Source organism: Pongo pygmaeus, chromosome 1 (assembly GCF_028885625.2).
Source record: "Pongo pygmaeus isolate AG05252 chromosome 1, NHGRI_mPonPyg2-v2.0_pri, whole genome shotgun sequence".
Taxonomy (NCBI): Eukaryota; Metazoa; Chordata; class Mammalia; order Primates; family Hominidae; genus Pongo; species Pongo pygmaeus.
In genome coordinates this window covers 211,551,762-211,577,910 of record NC_072373.2, presented here as the reverse complement: position 1 = coordinate 211,577,910, position 26,149 = coordinate 211,551,762, and the positions used below count along the sequence as shown (strand labels likewise).

Here is a 26,149-nt window from a genome sequence, read left to right as displayed (position 1 = left end):
CTTAGAGTTGAAAGTGCTCCCCACTTTGGAGCAGAATGGTCAGGCACTTAAGAGCAGAGGGAGGCCTCAGTTGCATCTACAGCTGAAAAAAGAACTCTCCCTACCTCCAACGCAGGCACAGGTCAATCTTAAATCCCATGCTGCTTGTTCTTACTATCTACGGGGAAGCTCTCATTTATGTCCCCATATTTCCTTTGGACTAAGGAAGGCCCTAGTTTTGCTCTAAAGAGCCTTTGTAATACTCAGAAGGAAATATACCATTTCTACGGTAAGGCTACCTACCCCCTCTCAAACCATTTATGGGAAGGTGTCATCAATCTTGGGCCTAAGAGCAAACGTTTCCAGATTCAAAAACACTGCCTTCTAGCATCCATGTCTTGGAGAGATCTCCTGAATCCTAGCAAACCATGTTGCCTGCAGTTACCTGTGGGAAGTTTTTAAGCAAACTCAGGATTCCGTAATGGTACTGCAACAGAGCATAGTGGCTTGGGGACAAGTGCAGGAAGAACTGGGCCCGGGAAGCATCCACTGGGTTGGGCTGGGTAGGCAGGACCCGGGGTTGGAATCCACTTCCAAATTCTAAGTCAAGAGACTGGAAGGCAAGAAGGAGAAGGATAATGGCTAACAGCTGACGACTCCCTGACCCATCCCAGGCTCACACTCTCTGACCTACTTTACCAGGGGAAGTAACTGGGCCATGGCAGGTGGCTCCAAATGCTCCAGTTCAAGTTCCCCAAAGGGGAAAGTGACCGATTTCCTCTTATACCAGTTCAGCCAGAGGCCTGAATGGCTTCCACTGCTCAGGAAGAGTCTGGGAGAAAGACCCTCGGGGGAATCATGCCAAACTTTCTACTCCCCGCAGGAAATGCCTCAGGCCAGAAGCAGTAGCAGCCTCTCACCTGCAGCGGGATCTGTCTCAACTCCCATTCCGTCTCCAGAGCCAAAGTTTGGAGGGAACGTGAGCTCGGGTCAGGACACACCAGGACAGCCTCATCCACCACACCACAGGCTCCGGACAGGTGCTGCAGCCACGGAGTTGAAACCCTAACCTACAGAAAAGTCATCGTTAACAGGAAGCTCATGAAAGATTTTTACATTTCCCTCTCAGCCCAACAGCAATATTGCTGCCAGCATCCCACTGGGGGTCCTAAGCTCAAAGGTTCTTCATGATTGGTTGTATAGGAGTTCTTCCTGTCCCCTGCAGCCCCACCCTCCAACCTCCTGAGAGCCTTCAAAGTTGGAAAAAATATCAGGATTTTCTTTCTGGTCACTGGAAAAATATACCCGATAATTTTAAATACCTGACACTTCAGAATCAGCACTTCTTTACTATATTTGCCATATGTGGTGTCCTACTGTGATTTCACAGCACTGTAAGATACTTATAGGCAGGGACTAGATCTATGTAATTTTTTAGCCACCCCAGAAGATAACACATGCAAATATGAGTACTTTAAATAGAGGCCTAATGGGAAGGCAGCTGGCAAGTGACCAGAATGAGGGAGCATAAGTAGCTTTTGCATCTGCCCAGCCAAGTTCCCTGTTCCCCAGTACAAAGAAATCTATCGAGTCTCCCCCAACCCCACCTTATTCACAGGCTCCTGTCACCCTCCTGTACCTGCTGAACAATCTCTCCATCTTCCACATTAAACTTGACAATGTTCACATGGCTGAAGGGAACAACTCCGAGGGCCCACACCACCCCAGAGCCATAAGAATACACCATCTGGTAGTGGATGCTGTCACTAAGAGAGGGAAGAAGAAACCGCAGTGTCAGCTTTAAACCCAGGACAGGATTATCCTTAGGGGCTGCCGGGCCTCAGCCAGATGTCACAAACTAGTAATTCCCAAATAGGTTTTGTTTGGCTCACACAGTTTGGGGGCTTTTGTTGTTGTTGTTCTTAATTTGAATTAGTTGTCAACATTTAGAAGATATTATACTTCACAATCAGATTTCTAAATTTTCCTACGGTTAGAAGACGTGGCAACACTAGGCCTAAATGCAGAGCACCAATCAGGTGGGTAAGGCTGCCCCCTCCAGGCAGGCCAGGTGCACTGCAGCTCCCATCCAGCCAGTGTTGCTCATGGATATTTCATAACCCGCCTCATAGCATTTTCTTGGCTGTGTTTTTTTTAGACAGTGTCTCACTCTGTCACCCAGGCTGCAGTGCAGTGGTGCGATCACGGCTCACTGCAGCTCTACCTCCCGATTCTCAGGTGATCCTCCCACCTCAGCCTCCCAAGTAGCTGGGATCACAAGCATGTACCACCATGCCCGGCTAATTTTTTGTATTTTTTGTAGAGATGAGGTTGCCCAGGCTGGTCTTGAACTCCTGAGCTCAAGTGATCCATCCACCTCAGGCTCCCAAAGTGCAGGGATTACAGGCGTGAGACACCGTGCCAGGCCAGAATTTGAAGTTTTAAGTCCTGCTCTAAACTTTGAAAATGGCCACAGGGTATCTAAGTAGATCCTTTTCTCTTGTTCCTTCTCTCTTGTTCCTTCCCAATTTTGATGTTTTCTACCAGCAGGACCTTGAGAAACCATTTCACACCTCACTCAGCCTACCCTGGGTCTTCTTGAGTTGTTCTAACTCTTAATATGAACGAAAGGCTCAGTCAGAACTAGAACTAGAACTAGAACTTGAACTAGAAGTCAGAAGGTGCAAAGTACCACAACCATGAGTGAGTGAGTGGCTCCCGTAGCATGGCTCGCCCTAGCACCCCAGTTTGAGAGTGTTCTTCTCAGTGCAAAGGAAACTCCGGGCATACTCCGGAGTTTCACCCATACTCACAGCCTTCAAGATATTTTGAGTGCAACACACTCCATGCAACACCAACAAGAGACAGGCCTGGGTTAAAGCAAATGCTTCGGGTCCCTCAAGGAGAAAGAGGAGCTCCTAGAAAGTAGGACGAGGCAGCTGTTGCCTGTGAGCAGGCAGCCTTACCTTTCCGGGAGATGTTCCACCCACTTGAGGTGCCCACTGGAGAGGTGATGGAGGGCAAGTGTAGTCTTCTTCAGGACTGCAATGTACCTTACAGACTCCTGCAGGCCAACCAGCCCAAGTGCCTGGAAACTGAGCACAAGTACAGGTTGAGAGCAGCCCGCACCTGCAGAGCCTCAGGCTGGAAGAGACAGTTCAGAACAGTACCCACTGTTGCTTAGTGGGTAAGAAAACAGGCTTTGGTGTCAAACACAGCTGGATCCTAACCCTGGCTCTGCCTCTTGTTAGTCAACTTGAGATTCTGCACTTGCAACCATTTGGCCACACTGCTTGCTTCCCTGAAACCATCCACATCTCCTAAGGGCTGTTCTCTCCTTCCCCTGGGACTTCACAGCAACTGGACCTACCCTCTGCCACATACCCATGAGACAGTGCTGTCATTACTGTGCTACCTGCCTGCCTCCCAATGGACAGCGGAATCCTCGATGACAGCAACTGTCTCACAGTCCCATGTGTCCTCATCACCTGGGGCTCAGCACGTGTTTACCAAATGAATTACTATCAGAAAATGTAGAAGCTAATAGAAATGACCCTATCATTAGAACAACTTTAGGGGCCGGGCCCGGTGGCTCATGCCTGTAATCCCAACACTTTGAGAGGCCGAGGTGGGAGGATCACAAGGTCAGGAGTTCGAGACCAGCCTGGCCAACATGGTGAAACCCTGTCTCTACTAATAATACAAAAATTAGCCAGGTGTGGTTCACATGCCTGTAATCCAAGCTACTGGAGAGGCTGAGGCATGAGAATTGCTTGAACCTGGGAGGCGAAGGTTGCAGTGAGCCAAGATCGCACCACTGCACTCTAGCCTGGGTGACAGAGTGAAACTATGTCTCAAAAAACTCAATAAATAAAAATAAACAACTTTAGCAAAGATGTAACGATAGGTCAGGCTGTTCCTTAAACAAAACTAAACAGTGGAAGTTTTATATTATGTTCTTATATCTGGAACATTGCAAAACTCACGAATCACAGTGAAATTAGGAACAGCATTCAAGCACAAGCACAAACACTGCACCTAGAAACTCTGCAACTAACAGGTGCTCAATACATGTTGGCTGAGCAAGCATATCCACAATGGGCACTCAATGGCTGGCTCTTCAGTAGTCCCTGGGAAAAAGCCAAAAGCCCAGAGTTGCTGTCTATGCAGATCTGTGTTCCGGTAAAGCCTTTAACTCAGTCAAGATAAAATCCAGTTTCTCCCCTACCTGCCAGTGTCCAAGGTTATCTCCCAGTTCAGGCCCCCGATGTTAGTCTCCCAGGAACGCATGATTCGGCCTCCATTGGACACAGTGATCACATCTGGAAAAGAAAAGATCGTGGTGAAGTCATTTCCCACTTGCTCTGTCGCCTCCTAAGGTCCCACTGTGAGCAGTGGCCTCACCTCTGATTTCTGGATGCAAATACATGTTAAACAGGTACCTGTCCTTCACTGTCAGGAGTCCCCCGTCTCCATTCCCTACCAGACCCTGTACAGATCAAGGAGCCAAGGAATGGGACAGGGAGCTGGCCGCACAATGGAGACATGGGAGGACTCTGCTTACCCTGTCCGTGCAGCAGCATGGCATCCACAGCCCCTTCTGCCGTGCCCTTGTCAACATGGCGCCACACTGAGAGACATGAAAGTTAGACGTTACTATGAACAAAAGGTGGCAACCCAGAAGACTAAGAGAAAAATGAAGAGCTCTTCATTTGCACAGCAATGTCCAATTTTATTTCGAGGGAGTGAAGGAGTATAGCTAACTGGCAGTGATCCAGTCCCATTCACGGGGTAATGAGGGTAGAAGGGGTTAAGAGGGACCACTACTGTCCAGGCCCCACTACCACCCCATCAAACATATAAACAAACAACAATAAGATTAATAAAATCCATCCAATTCACAAGAAAAATAGTGATTATAAATTCTATTTCCCTTATTTTAGTGCCTAAAAACATCCAGCCAGTGTAGGTAATTAAGTGAGGGTATCTGAGAGTTTACTGCGAAGTAGAATAATGTGTTTTTTGCAGCAGCATCTTTTTTTTGAGACAAGGTCTTGCTCTATTGCCCAGGCTGGAGTGAACTGGCATGATCACAGCTCACTGCAGCCTCAACCTGCTGGGCTCAAGCAGTCCTCCCACCTCAGTCTCCCAAGTAGCTGGGAATCTAGGCACACGCCACCATGCCTATTTTTTTAAATTTTAGACATGGGGCCTCACTGTGATCCCCAGGCTGGTCTCGAACTCCTGAGCTCAAGTGATCCTCCCACCTGGGCTTGTAGCAATATCTTATTTAAGGACACTCAGGATTCAGGCTGAGAGAATAAACCACAAAGGTCAGTTATAGGAACATACAAATATTCAAAGATGGTAAGACTGAAAAAAAAAAAGTATCAGAATCCACTAGGAGAGGCATCTTTTGGCCAACATGTCCCTTATTCAGGAATCAGCCAGACAGAGTTGGCAATGGTAAGCCTTTCGTCCCTGAGGCAGCCAGTAGACACAGTTTCCAGTTCACTCACAGATCTCCCCAGTTCGGGAATTTAATGCTGCAATCACATTCTTCTCTGTGGCTACAACCAACTTCTTGGATCCAGGGGAAAATTCCAAGGAGGCAAACTTGAGCTTCCCAACATATTGCTGTCTCCTGAGAAAAAAAGAGTACAGGGGACCGTAAGGAGCTAAAATCACCATTCCACAAAATGCTCCGGAAAAAAAAATCACAGGGCTATCACCATCACATTCATTTTAGGACATATAAGAAGTGTTTGTTAGCCGGGCGCAGTGGCTCACACCTGTAATCCCAACACTTTGGGAGGCCGAGGCGGGCGGATCACCTGATGTCAGGAGTTCGAGACCAACCTGACCAACATGGAGAAACCCCGTCTGTCTCTACGAAAAATACAAAATTAGCTGGGCATGGTGGCGCATGCCTGTAATCCCAGCTACTCAGGAGGCTGAGGCAGGAGAATCGCTGGAACCCGGGAGGCAGAGGTTGCGGTGAGCTGAGATCGCGCCATTGCACTTCAGCCTGGGCAACAAGAGCAAAACTCCATCTCAAAAAAAAAAAAAAAGTGTTTGTTAGTGAAGAGCTCTGACCAAAAGCAAGATTTCCATTCAATGTAGTCAGATGCAAAGAGAGTAAGAGAAGAAAATTACCTCCTAATAGATAATACTAATTCTTCCTTCTAAATGGAAGCACATATTTACCTTCGGATAAGTGACACCCAAAAGGGCACCTGACCTTTCTTTTTTTTTTTTTTGAGATGAAGTCTCACTCTTGTCCCCCAGGCTGGAGTGCAATGGCGCAATCTCAGTTCACTGCAACCTCCACCTCCCAGGTTCAAGCGATTCTCCTACCTCAGCCTCCCAAGTAGCTGGGATTACAGGCGCCTGCCACCACGCCCCGCTAATTTTTTTGTATTTTTAGTAGACATGGGGTTTCACCATGTTGGCCAGGCTGGTCTCGAACTCCTGATCTCAAGTGATCCACCCGCCTCGGCCTTCCAAAGTGTTGGTATTACAGGCGTGAGTCACCACACCCGACTGAGATCACAGCACTTCTTAACAGCATAGAGCAAGCACCTCCTTTGTACTTGGTAGCCTACCGTGTGCGGCTAATAATTTTCTCGATTAGGATCGCTTGAGCCCAGGAGGTCGAGGCTGCAGTGAGCCGAGATCACACCATCACACTCCAACCTGAGCAAGACTCTGTCTCAAAAAAATAAATAGGCCAGGCGCAGTGGCTCACGCCTATAATCCCAGCACTTTGGGAGGCCAAGGTGGGTGGATCATTTAAGATCAGGCGTTCGAGACCAGCTGGCCAACTTGGTTAGAACCCATCTCTACTAAAAATGCAAAAATTAGCTGGGTGTGGTGGCATGTGCCTGTCATCCCAACTACTCGGGAGACTGAGGCAAAAGAATGGCTTGAACTCAGGAGGCAGAGGTTGCAGTGATCCAAGATCGTGCCACTGAACTCCATCCTGGGCGATAGAGTGGGACTCTGTCTCAAATAAATAAGTAAATAAAATAGTGTTGTTTTATCTAGATATAAAAGTAATGCCTCCTTATTACAGAAAATGGGTGGGTGGGGGGAACACTTATAACAATTTAAAAATATCCACCAGGCACAGTGGCTCACACCTGTAATCTCAACACTTTGGAAGGTCGAGGCATGCCGATCACTTGAGGTTTGGAGTTTGAGACCAGCCTGGCCAACGTGGTAAAACTCCGTCTCTTATAAAAGTACAAAAATTAGCTGGGCGTGGTGGGCATCTATAATCCCAGCTACTTGGGAGGCTGAGGCAGGAAAATCGTTTGAACCCTGGAGGCGGAGGTTGGAGTGAGCCGAGATCATGCCACTGTACTCCGGCATGGGTGACAGAGCAAGACTCTGTCTCAAAACAATAAAAAATAAATAAATAATAAAAATTTTAAAATCTAATATATCACTCTTCCGGATCGAATTGTATCCTCAAAAATTCCTGTGTTGAAACCCTATCCCCCAATATGACACCAATATTACAGCATTTGACAGCAAGGCCTTTAAAAATGTAATTATGTTTTAACAAAGTCAAAATGGTGAGGCCTTAATCCAATAGAGCAAGAGACATCAGGGATGTGTAAGCACAGCAAAGGCCAAGTAAGGATACAGCAAGAAGGCAGCCTTTTGCAAGCCAACGAGCGAGGCGTCAGAGGAAACAAAACCTGCCAATGCCTTGATCTTGAATTTCCAGCCTCCAGAACTGTGAGAATATCAATTTCTATTGTTTAAGCCACCTAGTCTATGGTATTTCATTATAGCAGCCTGAGAAAACTAATACAACCACTATAGATACACTTTTTATTATTTGAGATGGGATCTCACTGTGTTGCCCAGGCTGGATTGAACTCCTGGGCTCAAGTAATACTCCCATCTCAGCCTCCCAAGTAGCTGGGATTTCAGGTGCATGCCATTGTGCCCAGCTTTGTACATATACTTTTAACATTTGACTATACAGTCATGCACTGCAAAACGATGTTTCAGTCAATGATGGATAGCACATACAGCATACACAGCAGTGGTCACACAAGAGTATAACGGAGCTGAAAAATTCCTATCGCCTAGTAACATTGTAGCTGCCATAACATTGCAGTCGAATTAATCACCTCTGCGGTGAAGGTGGTGTAAACAAACCCACTGTACTGCCAGCTGTATAAAAGTACAGCATGTTCAATTATGTATACTACATAATACTTGACAATGATAATAAATGACTATGTTACTGGTTTATGTATCTACTTTTTATGGTTAGAGTACTCCTTCTGCTTATTAAAAGAATATTAACTGTAAAATAGTCTCATGCAGGTGCTTCAAGAGGTATTCCAAGCAGGCCGCGGTGGCTCATGCCTATAATCCCAGCACTTCAGGAGGCAGAGGCGAACAGATCACCTGAGGTCAGGAGTTCAAGAACAGCCTGGCCAACATGGTGAAACCCCATTTCTACTAAAAATACAAAAATTAGCCAGGCATAGTAGTGTGCACCGCAGTCCCAGCTACTTGGGAGACTGAGACATGAGAATCACTTGAACCCGGGAGGTGGAGGTTGTAGTGAGCCGAGATCATGCCACTGCACTCCAGGCTGAGCGACAGAGTAAGACTCTGTCCTTAAAAAAAAAAAAAAAAAAAAAAGAGGTATTCCAGAAACAGGCATTGTTATCACACATGACAGTTCCATGGGCGTTACTGCTCCTGAAAACCTGCCAGTAAGACAATATGTGGAGGTGGAAGACAGTGATATTGATGATGCTGACCCTATTTAGGCCCAGGCTAATGTGTTTGTGTCTTTGTTTTTTGTTTGCTTGTTTTTTGAGATGCTCTTACTCTGTCACCCAGACTGGAGTAGAGAGGCACCATCACAGCTCACCACAGCCACGACCTCCCAGGCTTAGGTGATCCTCCCACTTCAGCCTCCTGAGTAGCTGGGACTACAGACACCCACCACCATGCCCGGCTAATTTTTGTATGTTTTGAAGAAATGGGGTTTCGCCATATTGCCCAAGCTGTTTTTTGTTTTGTTTTGTTTTTTTCTGAGATGGAGTCTCGCTTTGTTGCCAGGCTGAGTGCAGTGGTGCGATCTCAACTCACTGCAACCTCCATCTCCTGAGTTCAAGTAATTCTCCTGCCTCAGCCTCCCAAGTAGCTGGGACTACAGGCGTGTGCCACCACACCCAGCTAATTTTCGTACTTTTAGTAGAGACGGGTTTTCACCATGTTGGCCAGGATGGTCTTGATCTCTTGACCTCGTGATCCACCCTCCTCGGCCTCCCAAAGTGCTGGGATTACAGGCATGAGCCACCGCGCCCAGCCCCAAGCTGGTCTTGAACTCCTGGGCTCATGAACTCCTGGGCTCAAGCCATCCACCCACCTCAGCCTCCCAAAGTGCTAGGATTACAGATGTTAGCCGCTGCGCCTGGCCTGTGTCTTAGTTTTTAACAAAATAGTTTAAGACTGAAAAAAAAATTTTAGTATTGTAGGAAAAAGCTTATAGAATAAAGATATAAGAAAAATATTATTAAGTCAGGCATGATAGCATATGCCTGTAATCCCAGTTGCTAGGGAGGCTGAGGCAGGAGGCTTGCTTGAGTCCAGGAGTTCAAGATCTGCCTGGGGAACATAGCAAGATCCCATGTCAAAAATAAATTTTAAAAATATATTTTTGTACAGCTGTAAAGTCTGTGTTTTATACTAAGTATTATTACAAAAGTCAAAAATTAAAAAAATAAAATGTGTGTAAAGTAAAAAAGTTACATTAAGCTAAGGTTAAGATTATTGAAGAAAGAAAAATATCTTATATAAATTTAGTATAGTCTAAATGCACAGTATTCATAAAGTCCACAGTAGTGTACAGTAATGTCGTAAGCCTTCACATTCACTCACCACCCACTTACTGACTAACCCCAGAACAACTCCTAGTTCTGCAAGATACATTCATGTTAAGTGCCCTATACCAGTGTACCATTTTTTATCTTTCATATCCTATTTTTACCATACATTCTCTATGTTTAGATACACAAATATTTACCATTGTGTTACAATTGCCTACAGTTTTCAGTACAGTAACATGCCGTACAGGTTTGTAGCCTAGGAAGAATAGGCTATACCATACAGCCTAGGTGTGTAGTAGGCTAAACCATCTAGGTTTACATAAGTACACGCTACAATGTTTGCACAAGAGGGCATTTCTCAGAATGTATTCCCATCATTAAGTGATGCATACCTGTACGTCTTCGTTTATTTTTCAATCTGAAAACTGTAGCCCAGGTGCAGTGGCTCACACCTGTAATCCCAGCACTTTGGGAGGCGGAGGCAGCCAGATCGCTTGAGCCCAGGTGTTCAAGACCAGCCTGGGCAACATAGCAAAACCACGTCTCTACAAAAATACAAAGAAACTAGAGAGGTGTGCACCAGTAGTCCCAGCTACTCAGGAGGCTGAGGTGGGAGGGTCACTTGAACCTGTAAGGTCGAAGTTGCAGTGAGCCATGATAGTACTGGACTCCAGCCTGGGCTACAGAATGAGTCCCTGTCTCAAAAAATTTTTAAAAGTTTTGGCTGGGCGCGGTGGCTCACGCCTGTAATTCCAGCACTTTGGGAGGCCTAGGCGGGTGGATTACCTGAGGTCGGGAGTTTGAGACCAGCCTGACCAACATGGAGAAACTCCATCTCTACCAAAAATTACAAAAATTAGCTGGGTGTGGTGGCGCGTGCCTGTAATCCCAGCTACTCGGGAGGCTGATGCAGGAGAATCGCTGGAACCCCGGAGGCGGAGGTTGTGGTGAGCCAAGAGATAGCGCCATTGCACTCCAGCCTGGGCAACAAGAGCGAAACTGTCTCAAAAAAAAAAAAAAAAAAGTCTTAAACAGAGTCCTTTTCCCCCGTCATCAGCCTAACCTGGCCCTGGGCTCAGAGCAGAGCTGCCCAAGACACTAAGCAGTTAGGAAATGCCATTCATTCATTCATTCATTCATGAAAATTAAGAAAATTGCATATATCTAGTATTCTGCAAAATTAGATACACATATCACCCGATATATACGTGTAACGTACACATACGACATTGTGAACAGTCGTGCACATCATTAAAAATGTAACTTATGTTGTATTTGTCACACTGTCTGGCATAACAGGTACTCAACATATATGCGAATCAACTTTTCCAAGACAGAAAATACTTCAGAGGAGGAGAAATCTGAGCTGGGCCCTGAAGAATAAAGTGTAAATAGCAATAATAACAGATAACATTTAATGACTGAATTCAATGAGCCAGGCATTGTGCCAAGTAATTTAATGGGATTGTCTCATTCATTCTCACAAGTACTGTAAGAGATAACGGATTCTTAGTAAACCCATTCTACAGACAAAAAAACCAAGGCACAGACTGGTTAAGTCACCTTCCCCAAGATCACACAACTCTTAATTGGTAAAATTCAAACAAAAGCAAGCTACTCCAGGGCCTTAAGGAAGACGTGGGTGGGTGAATGAATGAATGAATGAATGGCATATTCTAGCTGCTTAGTGTTTTGGGCAATCCTGCTCGGAGCCCAGGGCCAGAATAAGTTGATGAGAACTGGCAAAAGACTCAGTTTAGGACTTTGAAGACAAAAGCTCCTGTTCACATGCCTACAAGACACCAATTCGAGTAGGAATTAAAGCTCACTGACGGCTTGGCGATCTCTGACACCTGGTAGACCAGAAACCTCACAGTCAAAAAAATGGAACCTGACGAGGGAGGAAGGGATCGGTGACCTCTGACCGGCACCCCAAGCATGCCTGGATGGCAGGTCCGGCTTACACACAAGGATCAGCTTAGAAGGACCCCTAACACTTGGTTTAAAGCTCTGCTTCCGAAGACTTTAAATCCTTAATAATTTTTTAACAAGGGGCCCCACGCTTTCATTTTGTACTGGGTCCTGCAAATTATGCGGCGAATCCTGTTACATGACAACCTTTAGCAGGTAGGAGACAGGTACTAGGGAAACAGCCACTTATCTCTCGAATATGTTCCACACGTACGCACCAATCAAACTTGCCCACTTGGTCTTCGTAGACTGCGGCCACAGGAATCAGCAGCGCAGCCCAAAGCCAGAAACGAGAAGCCCACTCAGCCGCCATGATGCGAGCGCAGGCACCGCCCACCGCCGTCCCGGCATGCACCGCGCCGCGGGCTCCGCCTCCGCGGGACCAAAGAGCTGGGACCGCGCGCGAGGCCCTCGGTCGGACGCTCGGGATTCGGGGACGGCCTCGGCACGCGGGAAGTCGCTCTACAGGCGCGGGAGAAAGCGCAGGCGACGGCTCGGCAGGGAGAGGCAGGCTGCAGTGCACATTGGGTCAGGCACACGCGAGGGGCAGCCCCCGAGGGCCGTCCCAGAGGCCCCCGCGCCGCCGCGGTCCTAACGGGGTGCACCGTCTTCCGCCGCACGTGGATTCAGCGCGATGCCCAAATCCAAGCGCGACAAGAAAGGTGGGCGAAAGGGGCGTCAGGACCCTGGGTGGAGCTCCGTGGGCTGGCTGCCCAGCCTGCGGTGAGGGCTTCGGGGCGGCGGGGACGCAGATTGGAACGCCAGGACATCCTCGAGGTGTTCCGCTGCCTCGCTGCGAGCTGGAATGGGGGCTTCGGGGCTGTAAAACCGCCAGAGGGGGCTGACGCCTGGTCGGGTCCGGGGAGCGGAGACTCTTTTTGCCTAGTTTCAAGTGCTCTTGCAAGGCCCACTGGGCTGGGAGGCAGCTCCTGAACACCGTCCCCGGCTGTGCCTGGTGCCGTTTCGGCCCACTTTTGCCAACCTCGGCCTTTTCTCTTCCTGCGCTCCCGCCACCCTGGCTGCTTTTCCCCTTTCCCTTCTTTCAGCACAGGCTTGTTCCCGTGTGTGTGTCTGCGGTTGTTTCTGCCTGGCATGCTTACCTCTTCGTATGGCTTGCGCCTTCTTAGTTGTCAGTTAATAGGACCCCTCTGAGACAGGGTCTCGCTCTGTTGCCCAGGCTAGAGTACAGTGGCGCGATCATAACACTGCAGGCCGGATGCGGTGGCTCACGCCTGTAATCCCAGCACTTTGGGAGGCCGAGGCGGGCGAATCACCTGAGGTTGGGAGTTCCAGACCAGCCTGGCCAATATGGTGAAACCCCTTCTCTACTAAAAATACTAAAAATTACATGGGCATGGTGGTAGGTGCCTGTAATCCCAACTACTTGGGAGACTGGGGCGGGAGAATCGCTTGAACCTGGGAGGCGGAGGTTGCAATGAGCCGAGATCGCGCCACTGCACTGCAGCCTGGGCGCGACAGAGCGAGACTCCGTCTCAAAAATAAATAAATAAAATAAGTCATTGCAGCCTTGACCTCGTTGGCTTGAGCAATCCTCCCACCTCAGCCTCCCGAGTAGCTAAGACTACAGGCGCACGCCACCACACCTAGCTAGGTTTTTTTGTTTATTTTTTATAGACACGATTCTCAGTGTGTTGCCAAAGCTGGTCTCGAACGCCTGGGCTCCAACCACCCTCCCGCCTCACCCTCCCTAAGTGCTGGGATTACAGGTGTGAGCCACTACACCCGACTTGAGCACCTCTCAAGAGACCATTTTTGACCACCTTTGCTGTGGTGGCCTCTCAACCCGGCTCCTTGGAATATTCAAAAATATTTAGGGGTCTGGCACTTTCTAGGCATTGGAGGATACAGCAGTTACAAGGAAAGCCTGTTTCTTATCGAGCCTAACGTTTTAGGAGAAACACATTCCACAAAATGCTAAACATCAGATTGAAAATGGGGTGAAGAGATGGTGATATAATGTGGTCGGGAAAGGTCTCACTGATGAAGTGACAAATGAGCAGAAAATAAAGAAAGGAAGCGAGCAACCTGTGGAATTGTGCAGCTGTGGAATTATCTGGGAGAATGCTGTTCCAAGTAGAGGGAACGTGAAGTGAAAAGGCTCTGAAATGGGAGCAGATATGACATGTTTGGGACAAGAGGCCAGTGAGGCTGGAGCAGGAGCCAAATAGAGTTGGGGGAGGGGATTAGGCAGAGAGGGCAGGACTTCCTCGGCCTTGGCAAGGCATTGGCTTTCCTGCCCAGGTGAATTGGGTAACAGAGGACCCATGTGATTTACCTTTACTTATAAAGGGTCACTCTGGTTGCCTTGGTGAGAATAGTTGGGGAAGACAGGGCAGAGGGCAGGAATGGAAGCAGTGAGCCCAGCATTAATCCAAGAGAGGGTGATGCTGGCTTGAGCCAAAGGTATAACAGTGGAAATGACGGGAAGTGGCCTGCTATATTTCGTTTGCCCTCCTCTGCTCCACTTACCATTGACCGATGTCATTGTCTTTGTCTGTGTGGTACCTCGTTAAGAGGAGCTGAGTGCCGGGCAGGTTAAAGAAGAGAGGCCTGGGTCCCTTTGTGAAGGCGCCCGGAGCTTTGCAGTTGGAGTTCTGTTAAGTGTTTCTGGAACGATTTGATTCTGTGGAGGGGGCCTGGGTCAGGTCTGGCAAATGCCAAACTCTGTGGGTAGAGGGCAAATTGGGCCCCAGCCATTTTTACAGTAGAGGTACATGTTCCTCCCCAGAGAGGTGTTGCTGCGTCTTTGGGTCCAAATTGCAATACTGAAGTGCAGATACATATCAGGAGATTCAGTCCCCAGCCTCATGGTTGCACAGCATAGGCCAGCTAGAGTGGCCTCTGCATCATGGTCAAGAGCAGTAAGGGGCCAGGCATGGTGGCTCACACCTATGATTCCAACACTTTGGGAGACTGAGGTAGGCAGATCTCTTGAGCCCAGGAGTTCAAGACCAACCTGGGCAACATGGCAAAAGCCATCTCTGCAAAAAATACAAAACTCACCTGGGCATGGTGGTGCATTTCTGTGGTCCCAGCCAAAATTAGCAGGCCATGGTGGTGTGTGCTTGTAGTCCTGTGTGCGAGGATTGCCTGAGCCTAGGAGCTCAAGGCTGCAGTGAGCCCAGATCGTGCCATTGCACTCCAGCCTGGGTGACAGAGTGAGACCCCATGTCAAAAAAAAAAAAAACAGGGGTCTGCCTCAGCCAGCAGGTGTGAGGTCTGCTACTGAGAGCACTTCTAGCAGCAGGAACACCTTCCACCCCCACACTGCAATCAAGTGTTTTGGGTCAGCCTTAGGGGCTAAGAAAGGCCTAGTTTGTCTAAATAGCAGGAGTTATATCCAGGGATCTTCAGGCCCAGGAATGCTAATGAGTAGGCATTCCATGGGCCCTGGGAATGGCTTTGTGTGCCAGAAATGATGGCCACAAAGGCCTTGCTGCCTTTTTTCAGAATGGCTGCATCCAACTGAGTGCTCTTTGCCAAAGGGGAGAAGAAAATAAGTCTCCAATGCATTTAGATTGGTCTCTCATCATCTCTCTCGTTTTTGTTTTTATTAGTCTCCTTAACCAAAACTGCCAAGAAAGGCTTGGAATTGAAACAAAACCTGATAGAAGAGGTAAGAGGTTGTTCTTTTTCTAGAGCTTGCGATTGTTTGGTTTATAAAGGTAGGTATAGGACTGTTGGCCCGGGGAGCATACTAGTGGGGAAAAAAAAAGAAAAATCTCCGAGCTGCTAATCCAGGCCTTTTTCCTCCAGCAGCAGCACCAGCAAAAACTTCCATAGTGATGATTTCCAGCTTTGACTAGCTTGTACTCTGTGCCCTGTCCTGCACTGTGTTTCTTATGCGTTATTCCACTCCATCCTCATAACATCCCTTGATGTGGGTACTAGGTGATGATGTTGCTGTTTTGCATTTGGGGTCACTGAAGCTTACAGAGGTTTGTTAGCCTGCCCAATGTCAAAAAACAGGAGGAGGCCAGGAACGGTGGGCCACGCCTGGAATCCCAGCACTTTGGGAGGCCAAGTGGGTCGGATAGCTTGAGTCTGGGAGCTCAAGAGCAGCCTGGGCAACATGACAAAACCTCATCTCTACAAAAAGAGAAGAAAAAAAAACTAGCTGGACATGGTTGTATGCAGCCTGGGCAACAGAGTGAGACCCTGTCTTTAAAAAAAAAAAGAGCTGGGAGATTTACCAGGTGTAGGTGACTGCACCAACCCACTGTCTGTACAGCTTCTGACCTGCCAACCTGGGCTGCAGGCTGGGTGAAACAGTCTCCTCCTGCACAATGACTCCACTCCTAGAGGCCGCCTCATGGTGGCTTTGGCTAGCACCATGTGCAGAGCAGTACCGATCAGCTGCCTCCCCTTATAACAGTGAGGCTCCATGTGTTTCCATGTAGCAGGACCCTTCCTAGTGTGGGTGAATGTTTCTAGGTTAACAGTTGATGATCAGTTCCACTGCTGGTCATAGATAAGTGAGAGACCTGGAAAAGGCCGTGGGGTGTAGATCCATGGCTCAGCCTCCCCTGTGGTTAGGGATCCTAATTTCAGTAATGGAGGTAGGAGACAACCAAATTAGAGGCCTCCAGTTCTTCCAGTTTCCATAGTTGTCAGGGCGCTAGAGCAGATTCATTCCCATCTGAGGCCAGAGTAGTGCCCATCGTATGCTGCTGCTTGAACTCAGAGCCTCGTGAATTGTCCCACAGCTTCGGAAATGTGTAGACACCTACAAGTACCTTTTCATCTTCTCTGTGGCCAACATGAGGAACAGCAAGCTGAAGGACATCCGGAACGCCTGGAAGCACAGCCGGTGAGCGGGCAGGGGGAAGAAGGCCCTTCTGAGTGGGGACCCGGCCAGGCTGCTCTCAAAGCACAGGAGCAATTTCTGACCCTTTAGGTGCCTGGGTCATGCTGCTGACACCTTAATAAGGACAAAGTGCTACCTGCCACTGAAGAGCACTTCCTTTTCACTGTTAAAGCTGGTCTTGGGCCAGGTGCGGTGGCTCACGCCTGTAATCCTGGCACTTTGGGAGGCTGAGGCAGGCGGATCACCTGAGGTCAGGAGTTTGAGACCAGCCTGGCCAACATGGCGAAACCCCTTCTCTACTAAAAATACAAAAATTAGCCGGGCATGGTGGCAGGCACCTATAATCCCAGCTACTCAGGAGGCTGAGGCAGAAGAATCACTTGAACCCAGAGGCTGCAGTGAGCTGAGATTGCACCATTGCACTCCAGCCTGGGTGACAGAGTGAAACTCCACCTCAAAAAAAAAAAAGCAGATTTTGCACTGAGCTCCTAGGGGCAGGACTTGGCAGTTGCTCAGGAGATGTTTGAGAGGTGGTCCTTTCAGGAGAAGTGGCCCTTTAACCCTGGACTCTGGGCCATTTAGGAGCATCACACCAGTTTTAGAATGTCAGTATGGACACTGGGACACAGACAGTGACCTGGGAGCAGGATGCAGGAACCACATGGCAAGTTTCCGTCCTGGGGCAGGTGGCTCTGGTGGTGGTCTCTTGCCGCACCAGCTCTGGTTCAGGCTGTTAACATGCCTCCCGCATACATCCAGATAGAGAACCGGTACATGATGCTCGTGATGGGCTGGGAGACAAAATGTTGCCATGTCAGGAGTCTGTGGGTGGGAACATAATGAAAGGGACCCCGAGGTAGGGACAGTGTGGCCAGGCAGCATGGAGAAGTGGGTGCCACTGGCTCAGCCTGGGCCTGAGCTCACTGGGGACCAGAGCTGCTTTGCATGTTGCTGAGGGTTGGGGAGGGCAGGGCACTTCCTTCACAGAATGCTCTTTCTCTTGCTTGGTAGGATGTTCTTTGGCAAAAACAAGGTGATGATGGTGGCCTTGGGTCGGAGCCCATCTGATGAATACAAAGACAACCTGCACCAGGTAAGTCTCTGGTCCTCACGGGGTGGGGCCAAGGCAAAGCTGCCTTCTCGCCCACTACTCCCACGTGACAGCCTCCCCCAGCCATCGGCAGGCCCGAGGCTCAGGGAGAGCAGGGCCTGGCTTAAAGCTCTGGCTTCTCCCTTCACCTCTGGACCCAGGGAATAGCACGCTTCCTGCTTCCCACTCCTTCCTGCTGTGACAACCAGAAACGTCTTTAAACGTTGCCAAATGTCCCCTGGTGAGCAAAAATGTGCCTAATAGAGAACCACTGCTCTAATGTGACCAAGCTGGCCTCACTCTTGATTTGTAGGTCAGCAAAAGGTTGAGGGGTGAAGTGGGTCTCCTGTTCACCAACCGCACAAAGGAGGAGGTGAATGAGTAAGTACTGCTGAGGAACGGAGGGAAAGAGGCGGGTGAGAGGGGATTTCAGGGAGGGAATGATGCAGGAACTTCGTTCCATATGTGGCATCAAGTTGGAACTGCTCCTGGAAGCCTTTCACTGAGCTAGTGGCCTGGGACCACAGCCCTCTCTGTCCTCTCCAGCATGGTGCTCTGGGCTAGCTGCTGGCCAGCAGCCAAGGTCTGTGATGGGGGAAGGCCCAGGGCCACGGGACACTTCGGGGAGCCTGACTCATGGGCTGGTGGCGTGGCCAGGAGCATCCCCTCCTACCACTTCTCTTGTCCCTTAGGTGGTTCACAAAATACACAGAAATGGACTACGCCCGAGCTGGTAACAAAGCAGCTTTCACTGTGAGCCTGGATCCAGGGCCCCTGGAGCAGTTCCCCCACTCCATGGAGCCACAGCTCAGGCAGCTGGGCCTGCCCACCGCCCTCAAGAGAGGTATGGGCAGCCCTGGAGCCAAAAGATCACAGCCTAGAGTCCAAGATCACAGGCCTGCAAGCTCATCCCTTTCTAGCTGAGCAAGTTATTTCTACAAGCTTCCATTTTCTCATGAGAAAATGGGGCTAAGAATGCACGCCTCACAGTGGGGGTGAAAGCAGACAGTAACTTACAGTCAAAATGCAGCCCTTGAGGCCCATCAGGGGCCTTGCACTTGTTTAAAAAAAAAAAAAAAAAGTCAAAAAATTAGCCATGGTGGTGTGTGCCTGTGGTCCTAGCTACATGGGAGGCTGAGGCAAGAGGATCACTAGAGCCCAGGAGGTCGAGGCTGCGGCAAATCAAAGGGACCTCAGGGAGACAGCCACTGCCCAGTGTGTGTTGGAGCCGTGGGGAGGGCAGGTGGCTGACTGGATTCCTCCCAACGCGGCAGGGGCAGAGAGGGTTCTGCAGGCCTCTGGGCCAGAGGTAACTGAGAGCCACCCTCTTCTGCAGGTGTGGTGACTCTGCTGTCTGACTACGAGGTATGCAAGGAGGGCGATGTGCTGACCCCAGAGCAGGCTCGCGTCCTGGTGAGTCTGGCGCCTTGCAGGCTGTTGCGGGCGGGGGCACTGGCTTTCCTCTACCTGCTGAAAACGCCCCCCTGCACTTTGAATACCTTCATTCCTCCTGATTCTTTGTTCCTTTTGTCTCTTGCAGAAGCTTTTTGGGTATGAGATGGCTGAATTCAAGGTGACCATCAAATACATGTGGGATTCACAGTCGGGAAGGTTCCAGCAGATGGGAGACGACTTGCCAGAGAGTGCATCCGAGTCCACAGAAGAGTCAGACTCAGAAGACGATGACTGAAAGGGACTCAGGACTGAAGGTCTCCTGGAACCTTCTGGGTCTCACTGAACCATCAGGACTGCTGCCACCCCTCTGGAGAGAACAGCTTTTTATTTGTCTGTAGACAGGGAACGTGATGGGCACTGACCTCCTGTAAAGAATAAAACTCTGGGCCGGGCGCAGTGGCTCATGCCTGGAATCCCAGCACTTTGGGAGGCCGAGGCAGGGAGATCATAAGGTCAGGAGATTTAAGACCATCCTGGCTAACACCGTGAAATCCCGTCTCTACTAAAAATAGAAAAAAAAAAAAAAACTAGCTGGGCATAGTGGCATGTGGCTGTAGGAGGCAGGGAATTGCTTGAACCCGGGAGGCGGAGGTTGCCGTGAGTCAAGATTGGACCACTGCACTCCAGCCTGGGCGACAGAGCAAAACTCCGCCCCAAAAAAAAAAAAAAAAAGAATACAACTTTGCAGGATGTCTCTCCTGGAGACAAGAGGGAGAGGAGGGAGAGGGCTCTTTCTTAGAAAAGAGGCCTTCGGTGAGCCCAGCCCAGAAGTTTGAAACCAGCCTGGGCACTTCAGCAAGATCCCATCTCTACAAAAAATAAAAAAAAATTAGGTGTGGTGCCATGTGCCTGTGGTGCCCGCTACTTGGGAGGCTGAGGTGGGAGAATTGCTTAAGCCTGAGAGTTGGAGGCTCAGTGAGCCATGATCATGCCACTACACTCCAGCCTGGGTGGCCATTGGATTTGTTCTGCGTGGATTGCCTTAGTTTGCCTTGTCAGCCAACTTCCACTGGCTGCCTTGGGACTGCCATGACAGCACAGCTCCACACCAGAACTGGGGTTTCTCTTCAGCCCTGCGTACCCCTTGGCAGAGGGATTTGCTGAGGAAAATTAGGTATCCTTCCTAGGTCTCCACACACTTCCAAACCAGGGCTGCGGATCTGATGGATGCCAGGAGGACAGGCTTGGGCTGAGAGTGACGTCACTGCAAGTCAAGAGCCAGCGTCTAAAGTGTCCACGGCATCCTGGGAGGTTTTATTCTTGGTGACTCTAATGGTAGATTTTTGTCCACCTTGTTCTATTTGTTTTTGTTTGTTTTTGATTTTTCTGTTTTAAAATTTTAAGGAGAAATGGGGTTTCACCACGTTGCCCAGGCTGGTCTCAAACTCCTGAGCTCAAGCGATCTACCCACCTTGGCCTCCCAAAGTGCTGAGATGATAGGTGTGAGCCACCGCATCCAGCCCACATTGTTCCATTTGTATTTCATGAAAGCAGTTTTGAATGAGAGTAAATCAGCTTCAGGGTGTACAGTGGCCCTCTTTCCTGCCATGCATGGAAGAGAGGGCCACCTCCAGCCCTGCTGTTGGGAGGTCAGGCTGGATCCCACGGTGTGCAGTGACCTTCACAGCGGCATTGTGCCCCTGACACCCTCTCAATGCCTCTGTTCTTTGAAGACTTCCTACTCCCGCCCACTTCTCACCACGCCCTTGGGAAGGACAGCAGGAAACAGGCTCCGGGCAGAAGAGGAAATGAATTCACCAAGTTCACCCAGGCCTCAGCCAGGTCAAGCACCAGCCTCAGCAGGAAGTGCTGAAGGAGAGCTCAGGCCCAGCCCTCTGGCCTCGCAAGGAGGACTGGAAAGACTGCAGGAGTGTAGAGGACGATCTGCAAACTGGGCTGAGAGGGGAAAGCAGCCTACAACCATTTAAGGCCAAAACTGGCCAGGGGGAGAGAATGAAGGGTGGCAGGTGGTGCCCTCCGCACCTGAGCCAGTTCTAGCCAGACCTGGAGGAGGAGTGGGATGTTCAGGTGCCAGGCTTGGTCAGCGGCCTCTGTGACAGCCAACTCCAGGGGCCCTTCCTCTGCTGCTGCCAATTTCTCCAGTTGCTCCATCCAGGATGACCATGTCCCCATGCATGTCCTGTAAGGGAGATAGCTAGACCAACACATTTCTGCTGCACAGCGACTAATCATGCCCCGCCCACCCATGGCCCCGCTGCTAACTGGGCTCTGGTTATTCATTATTTGCTTGCATTACTGCTTGCAAACAGCCATGACCATTGGGCTCTAAAGCCCTGCCTCCACGCTGTCTCAGCTGTAGACAGCTGACTTCAGAGCCACTCATCTGCTGCTCAGCAGCTGGGTACACCCGGATCAGTCACCCAGCCTTTCAGCTTCAGACTTCCTTTACTTCTCAGGCCACTTGTCTGAATTAGAAATTGTGTGAAGCACTTTGCCTGCAGACCTGGCACTTAACAGGTGCTCACTAAAGGGAAGCCATAACCATATAATACCCAAGCTGGAGAAGGGGGTTAGGGACAGCAGGGAGATGGAAGCCCTGCCACTACACACAGGGTTGGGCTGTCTCCAGGGTGGGCAGCCAAGGACCCAGGAAAGGCTAATGGTTAAAAATGTAGGTTTCAGACCAGATGCAGTGGCTCGCACGTGTAATCCCAGCAATTTGGAATGCTGAGATGGAAGGATTGCTTGAGCCCAAAGACTCAAGATCAGCCCAGGCTCAGGCCGGGCGTGGTGGCTCACGCCTATAATCCCAGCCCTTTGGAAGGCTGAGGTGGGCGGATCACGAGGTCAAGAGATCAAGACCATCCTGGCTAACATGGTGAAACCCCGTCTCTACTAAAAATACAAAAAATTAGCCGGGCGTGGTGGCGGGCGCCTGTAGTCCCAGCAACTCAGGAGGCTGAGGCAGGAGAATGGCATGAACCCGGGAGTTGGAGCTTGCAGTGAGCAGAGATCGCATCACTGCACTCCAGCCTGGGCGACGGAGCTAGACTCCGTCTCAAAAAAACAGATCAGCCCAGGCAACATAGTGAGACCCCTGTCTACAAAAAATACAAAAGTTAGTCACGTGGTGGTATACGCCTGTGGTCCCAGCTACATGGGAGACTGAAGCGGAGGATTGCCTGAGCCCTGGAGGTCAAGGCTGCAGTGAACCATGATCAAGCCACTGCACTCCAGCCTGGGTGACAGAGAAAGACCTTGTCCCCACAAAAAGAAAAACATTAGTTTCAGTCAAACCCACGTTCATTCCCTACCATGTGTAGCTGTGGGACCCTACGCAAGTGAAATTGCCTCTCTGAGCCAGCTTCCTCATGTAAAATTGAGATGACCATACTTAACATGGCCATTGCAATAACTAGTGTTGGTAACCTGGCCACTTAAGTAATTCGTCTAAGAACAGGTTTACCCCACCCAAAAGAATTGGGCCATGGAGAGCCTTCATAGGAAGAAAAGGACTTATCTCAGAAGTGACCAAATGACTGTACAGCCCTCGCAGCTTCCCCAGTCTCCCCAGCCCCATAGAATTTGAGAGAAGCAGCTGAGCATCTAGAGACAGCTGGGTTACCTGCAGCTTGCGAGTGGTCCATCGCAGGGCAGCCGAGCCCATGCCAGGGGCACTGGTGCTATACACAGTCTGCAGGTCCTGCTCCACCAGGGCAATGGCCTTGAAGTGGTGCTTCTTCCAGAAGTGGGGTTGGGGGAGAGGATTGCATGGGAGTCAGTACTAGGGGTCATCTCATGGCGGTTGCCTGCACCCAGGTCCCTGAAGCACTGAGGGGCTAATGGCTTCTAAGTAGATGTCTTACATTTTTGAGCATCAGAATGCATGCAGGTTTCTGGGCCCCTCATCCGTGTTCTTGGATGGTTAGAGGGGAGGCAGTAGGCGAGAATCCTTGCATTTGGCCAGGCGTTATGGCCACACCTGTAATCCAAGCACTTTGGGAGGCCAAGAAGGGAAGATTGCTTGATGCCAGAAGTTAGAAGTCAGCCAAGATAACAGGGAGACTTCCTGTCTCTACAAAAAAAAAAAAAAAATTAGCTGGGTGTAGTGATGTGAGCCTCTAGTCTCAGCTGCTCTGGAGGCTGAGGCAGGAAGATCACTTGAGCCTGGGAGGTAGAGGCTGCAGGGAGTGGTGATCGAGCCCCTGCACGCCATCCTGGACAACAGAATGAGACCCCATTTCGAAGAAAAAACCCTAGCATTTAACCTCACCAGGTGTTAACAAACACCCGCCACCTTAGGACCCCTCAGCACCTACAGTACCACACCTGTGTGCCCTGGGGGACACGAGGACCCATGACAAGTCCTGACCTCCGATCCTGGCTCTGTGGCCTTGGCTGAGCCATCTGCCCTCGCTTACCTGCTCAGTGAGGAAAGGAAATGCCCCATGCCAGCCTCATGCGCTAAATGCCAAGTATAAAGGTGGTAAGGGGCCTGGCCAGCTTTGCACACTGTAAAGAACAGATGGGATGAAACCCAGCAGGCCTCGATTCTCCAGGGCTGTAGCCTGGGCCCTGCAGTGTGAAAAGCTTGAGAAAACCTCCGCTTAGGACGGTGGTTCCTGATCATGGCCAGGATTATTAGAAACCCTCGGGGTTTCTGATCATCCTTATCATCCAAATAAGGCTGTAAATCACAGCAGTGCACACAAGGTGAACCCAAATGTTGGACGCTGCTGCCTAAGTCCTTGACCATTTCAACAAAACTAGCACTGGCACCACTTCCATGGAGCTTGGCTTGCTTCTGCCTTCCTCCAGGGGGAGAAAACAAAAAGAAGTAATAAATCACATTGTGCACAAAAATTAACCTTGCAGGTGTGGATTTGGTAAATCTAAGAAGATCAAGAGCTTTCCAGCAGCCCACACACGACATCTAAATTTGATATATTAAGGAATAGCGATAAAGTGTGTAGCTTTTTTTTAATGAGAGATGGCGGTCTTGCTTTAATACCCAGGCCAAACTCCTGAGCTCAAGCAATCTTCCTGTCTTGGCCTCCTAAAGCTGGAACTACAGGCCCATGACACCATGCCTGGCTAGTTTTTTAAATTTTTTTTGTAGAGACAGTCTCACTGACCTGCACAGGCTATTCTCAAACTCTTGGGCTCAAGCGATCCACCTTCATCTCCCAAAGTGTTGGGATTATAGGTGTGAGCCACCACCCCCAGCCAAGTGTATACTTTAGACATAGCGCAGCAGTTAACTGCTAGAGGAAAAGAAAGCTGCAAGAATTTCTAGAAGTTGCCTCTGAGGAATGAGACTTGGAAAGTGACAGCTTTTAACCATGGGCACATATCACTTTGATAAATTGTCCAAATTTTAAGAAATAGACTGGGTGTGGTGGCTTCCAGCTTGTATATATAAACTGTCTTCCATCCAACTCTTGGAATCAGAGTAAAGCTTTTGGAAATCCATTTTGTCAGAGGGGAAGCATCTAACTGTTCTGAATGCTATTTCAAATTCAGTTAATAAAGCTCAATATTGGCGATACAAATTTGTTTCTGCAGTGGACATACACTTACAAATGCCATGGTAAGGACGGTGGCTCACGCCTGCAATCCCAGCACTTTGGGAGGCCGAGGCGGGTGGATCACGAGGTCAGGAGTTCAAGACCAGGCTGGCCAAGATGGTGAAACCCCGTCTCTACTAAAAATATAAAAAATGAGCCAGGCGTGGTGGCAGGCGCCTGTAATCCCAGCTACTCGGGAGGCTGAGGCAGAGAATTGCTTGAACCCGGGAGGCAGAGGTTGCAGTGAGCCAAGATTGTGCTACTGCACTCCAGCCTGGGCAACAGAGCTAGACTCCGTCTCAAAAAAAAAAAAAAAAAAAAAGCCATGGTAAAAACAGCCTTATTAAATTAAAAATCCATGCAGCAGAAATTACTTGTTCATAAACAATTGTGGAGCCTGGCACTCTTACCTTCCTATTGCTTCTGAAATCTATTCAGAATGGCCCAATTTGAGACACTGGTGATGCCAACCAACCCAGTCACTGGGAACAAGCAGGTCAGAAATGAAGCAAGTAGGGCAGCCCATGGCCCTCTCTGCAGCCTGAAGTTTCAGGAACTCCCCTCCTCATGAATTCCCATGTGCAAAATCTATGTCACCTCCTTCTCCAGTCTTTTTTTCTTCTTTCTTTTTCTTTTTTGAGACGGAGTCTTGCTCTGTTGTCCAGGCTGGAGTGCAGTGGCGCGATCTTGGCTCACTGCAAGCTCTGCCTCCCAGGTTCATTCTCCTGCCTCAGCCTCCTGAGTAGCTGGGACTACAGGCGACCGCCACCATGCCCGGCTAATTTTTTGTATTTTTAGTAGAGACGGGGTTTCACCGTGTTAACTAGGATTGTCGCCATCTCCTGACCTTGTGATCCGCCCGCCTAGGCCTCCCAAAGTGCTGGGATTACAGGCGTGAGCCACTGCGCCTGGCCCTTCTCCAGTCTTTTGTACAGCACAGAGCAGTTTCCTTAGTTTGAGGACAAATAAATATATTAGACGCTCTCCAGATCCAGCTCTGCTCCTTTAGGTCTTTTTGTTCCTTCTCATTTGTTTTTAAATTAACAAATATGAATTGTATATATATTTAAGGTACTGTTTGGGAACTCTCTTGAAGAAGCTCTTTAGATATAAAATGGCTGAGGGAGGAGGTGGAGTGGGAAAAAAAGAAGAGAAAAAAGATATGAAATGGCTGAATTCAAGTGGACATCAACTATGTTTGAGATATAGTATCCAGAAGATTCTAACAGGTGGGATGTGGCATAGCAGAGAATGCATCCCTGATGGGGATACTCAAGACTCTCAGCAGCTCCTGGGGCTCACCTCAACTTGACCACTCAGGATCTTTGCTCCCAGTGTTACAGTTTATTTTCCTAAGATAACCTTAGTTTGAGGACAAATAAATATATTAGATGCTCTCCAGATCCAGCTCTGCTCCTTTAGGTCTTTTTGT

General features: G+C 49.3%; 2 protein-coding genes across 5 annotated transcripts in view; one reads left to right on the top strand and one right to left on the bottom strand.

Moving 5' to 3' along the window:
- Window positions 1-12,436, bottom strand: part of EMC1 (ER membrane protein complex subunit 1) — a 33,144-nt gene extending 20,708 nt beyond the window's left edge. For 3 of the 4 annotated variants that reach the window (XR_010127004.1, XM_054503816.2, XM_054503825.2), the window contains exons 1-8: window positions 12,035-12,177; window positions 5,499-5,623; window positions 4,544-4,609; window positions 4,208-4,301; window positions 2,946-3,074; window positions 1,619-1,745; window positions 900-1,049; window positions 425-592 (exon numbers count right to left, since the gene is read on the bottom strand). Coding sequence is in view for 3 of the 4 variants with exons in the window: in XM_054503816.2 (XP_054359791.1) it covers window positions 425-592; window positions 900-1,049; window positions 1,619-1,745; window positions 2,946-3,074; window positions 4,208-4,301; window positions 4,544-4,609; window positions 5,499-5,623; window positions 12,035-12,129 (954 nt within the window). In the remaining variant the exon portion in view is untranslated. Of the gene's footprint in view, window positions 1-424; window positions 593-899; window positions 1,050-1,618; window positions 1,746-2,945; window positions 3,075-4,207; window positions 4,302-4,543; window positions 4,610-5,498; window positions 5,624-12,034 lie in introns of all 4 variants that reach the window. The other variant, XM_054503809.2, reaches the window with a different exon arrangement.
- On the top strand, window positions 12,338-20,031 carry MRTO4 (MRT4 homolog, ribosome maturation factor). The gene is made up of 8 exons (XM_054503847.2): window positions 12,338-12,478; window positions 15,395-15,453; window positions 16,544-16,647; window positions 17,656-17,737; window positions 18,048-18,115; window positions 18,427-18,578; window positions 19,071-19,147; window positions 19,275-20,031. Exons 1-8 carry the CDS (start codon window positions 12,451-12,453, stop codon window positions 19,422-19,424), a joined length of 720 nt encoding a protein of 239 aa, XP_054359822.1. The 5' UTR covers window positions 12,338-12,450; the 3' UTR covers window positions 19,425-20,031.
- Window positions 20,032-26,149: the final 6,118 nt, after the last annotated feature.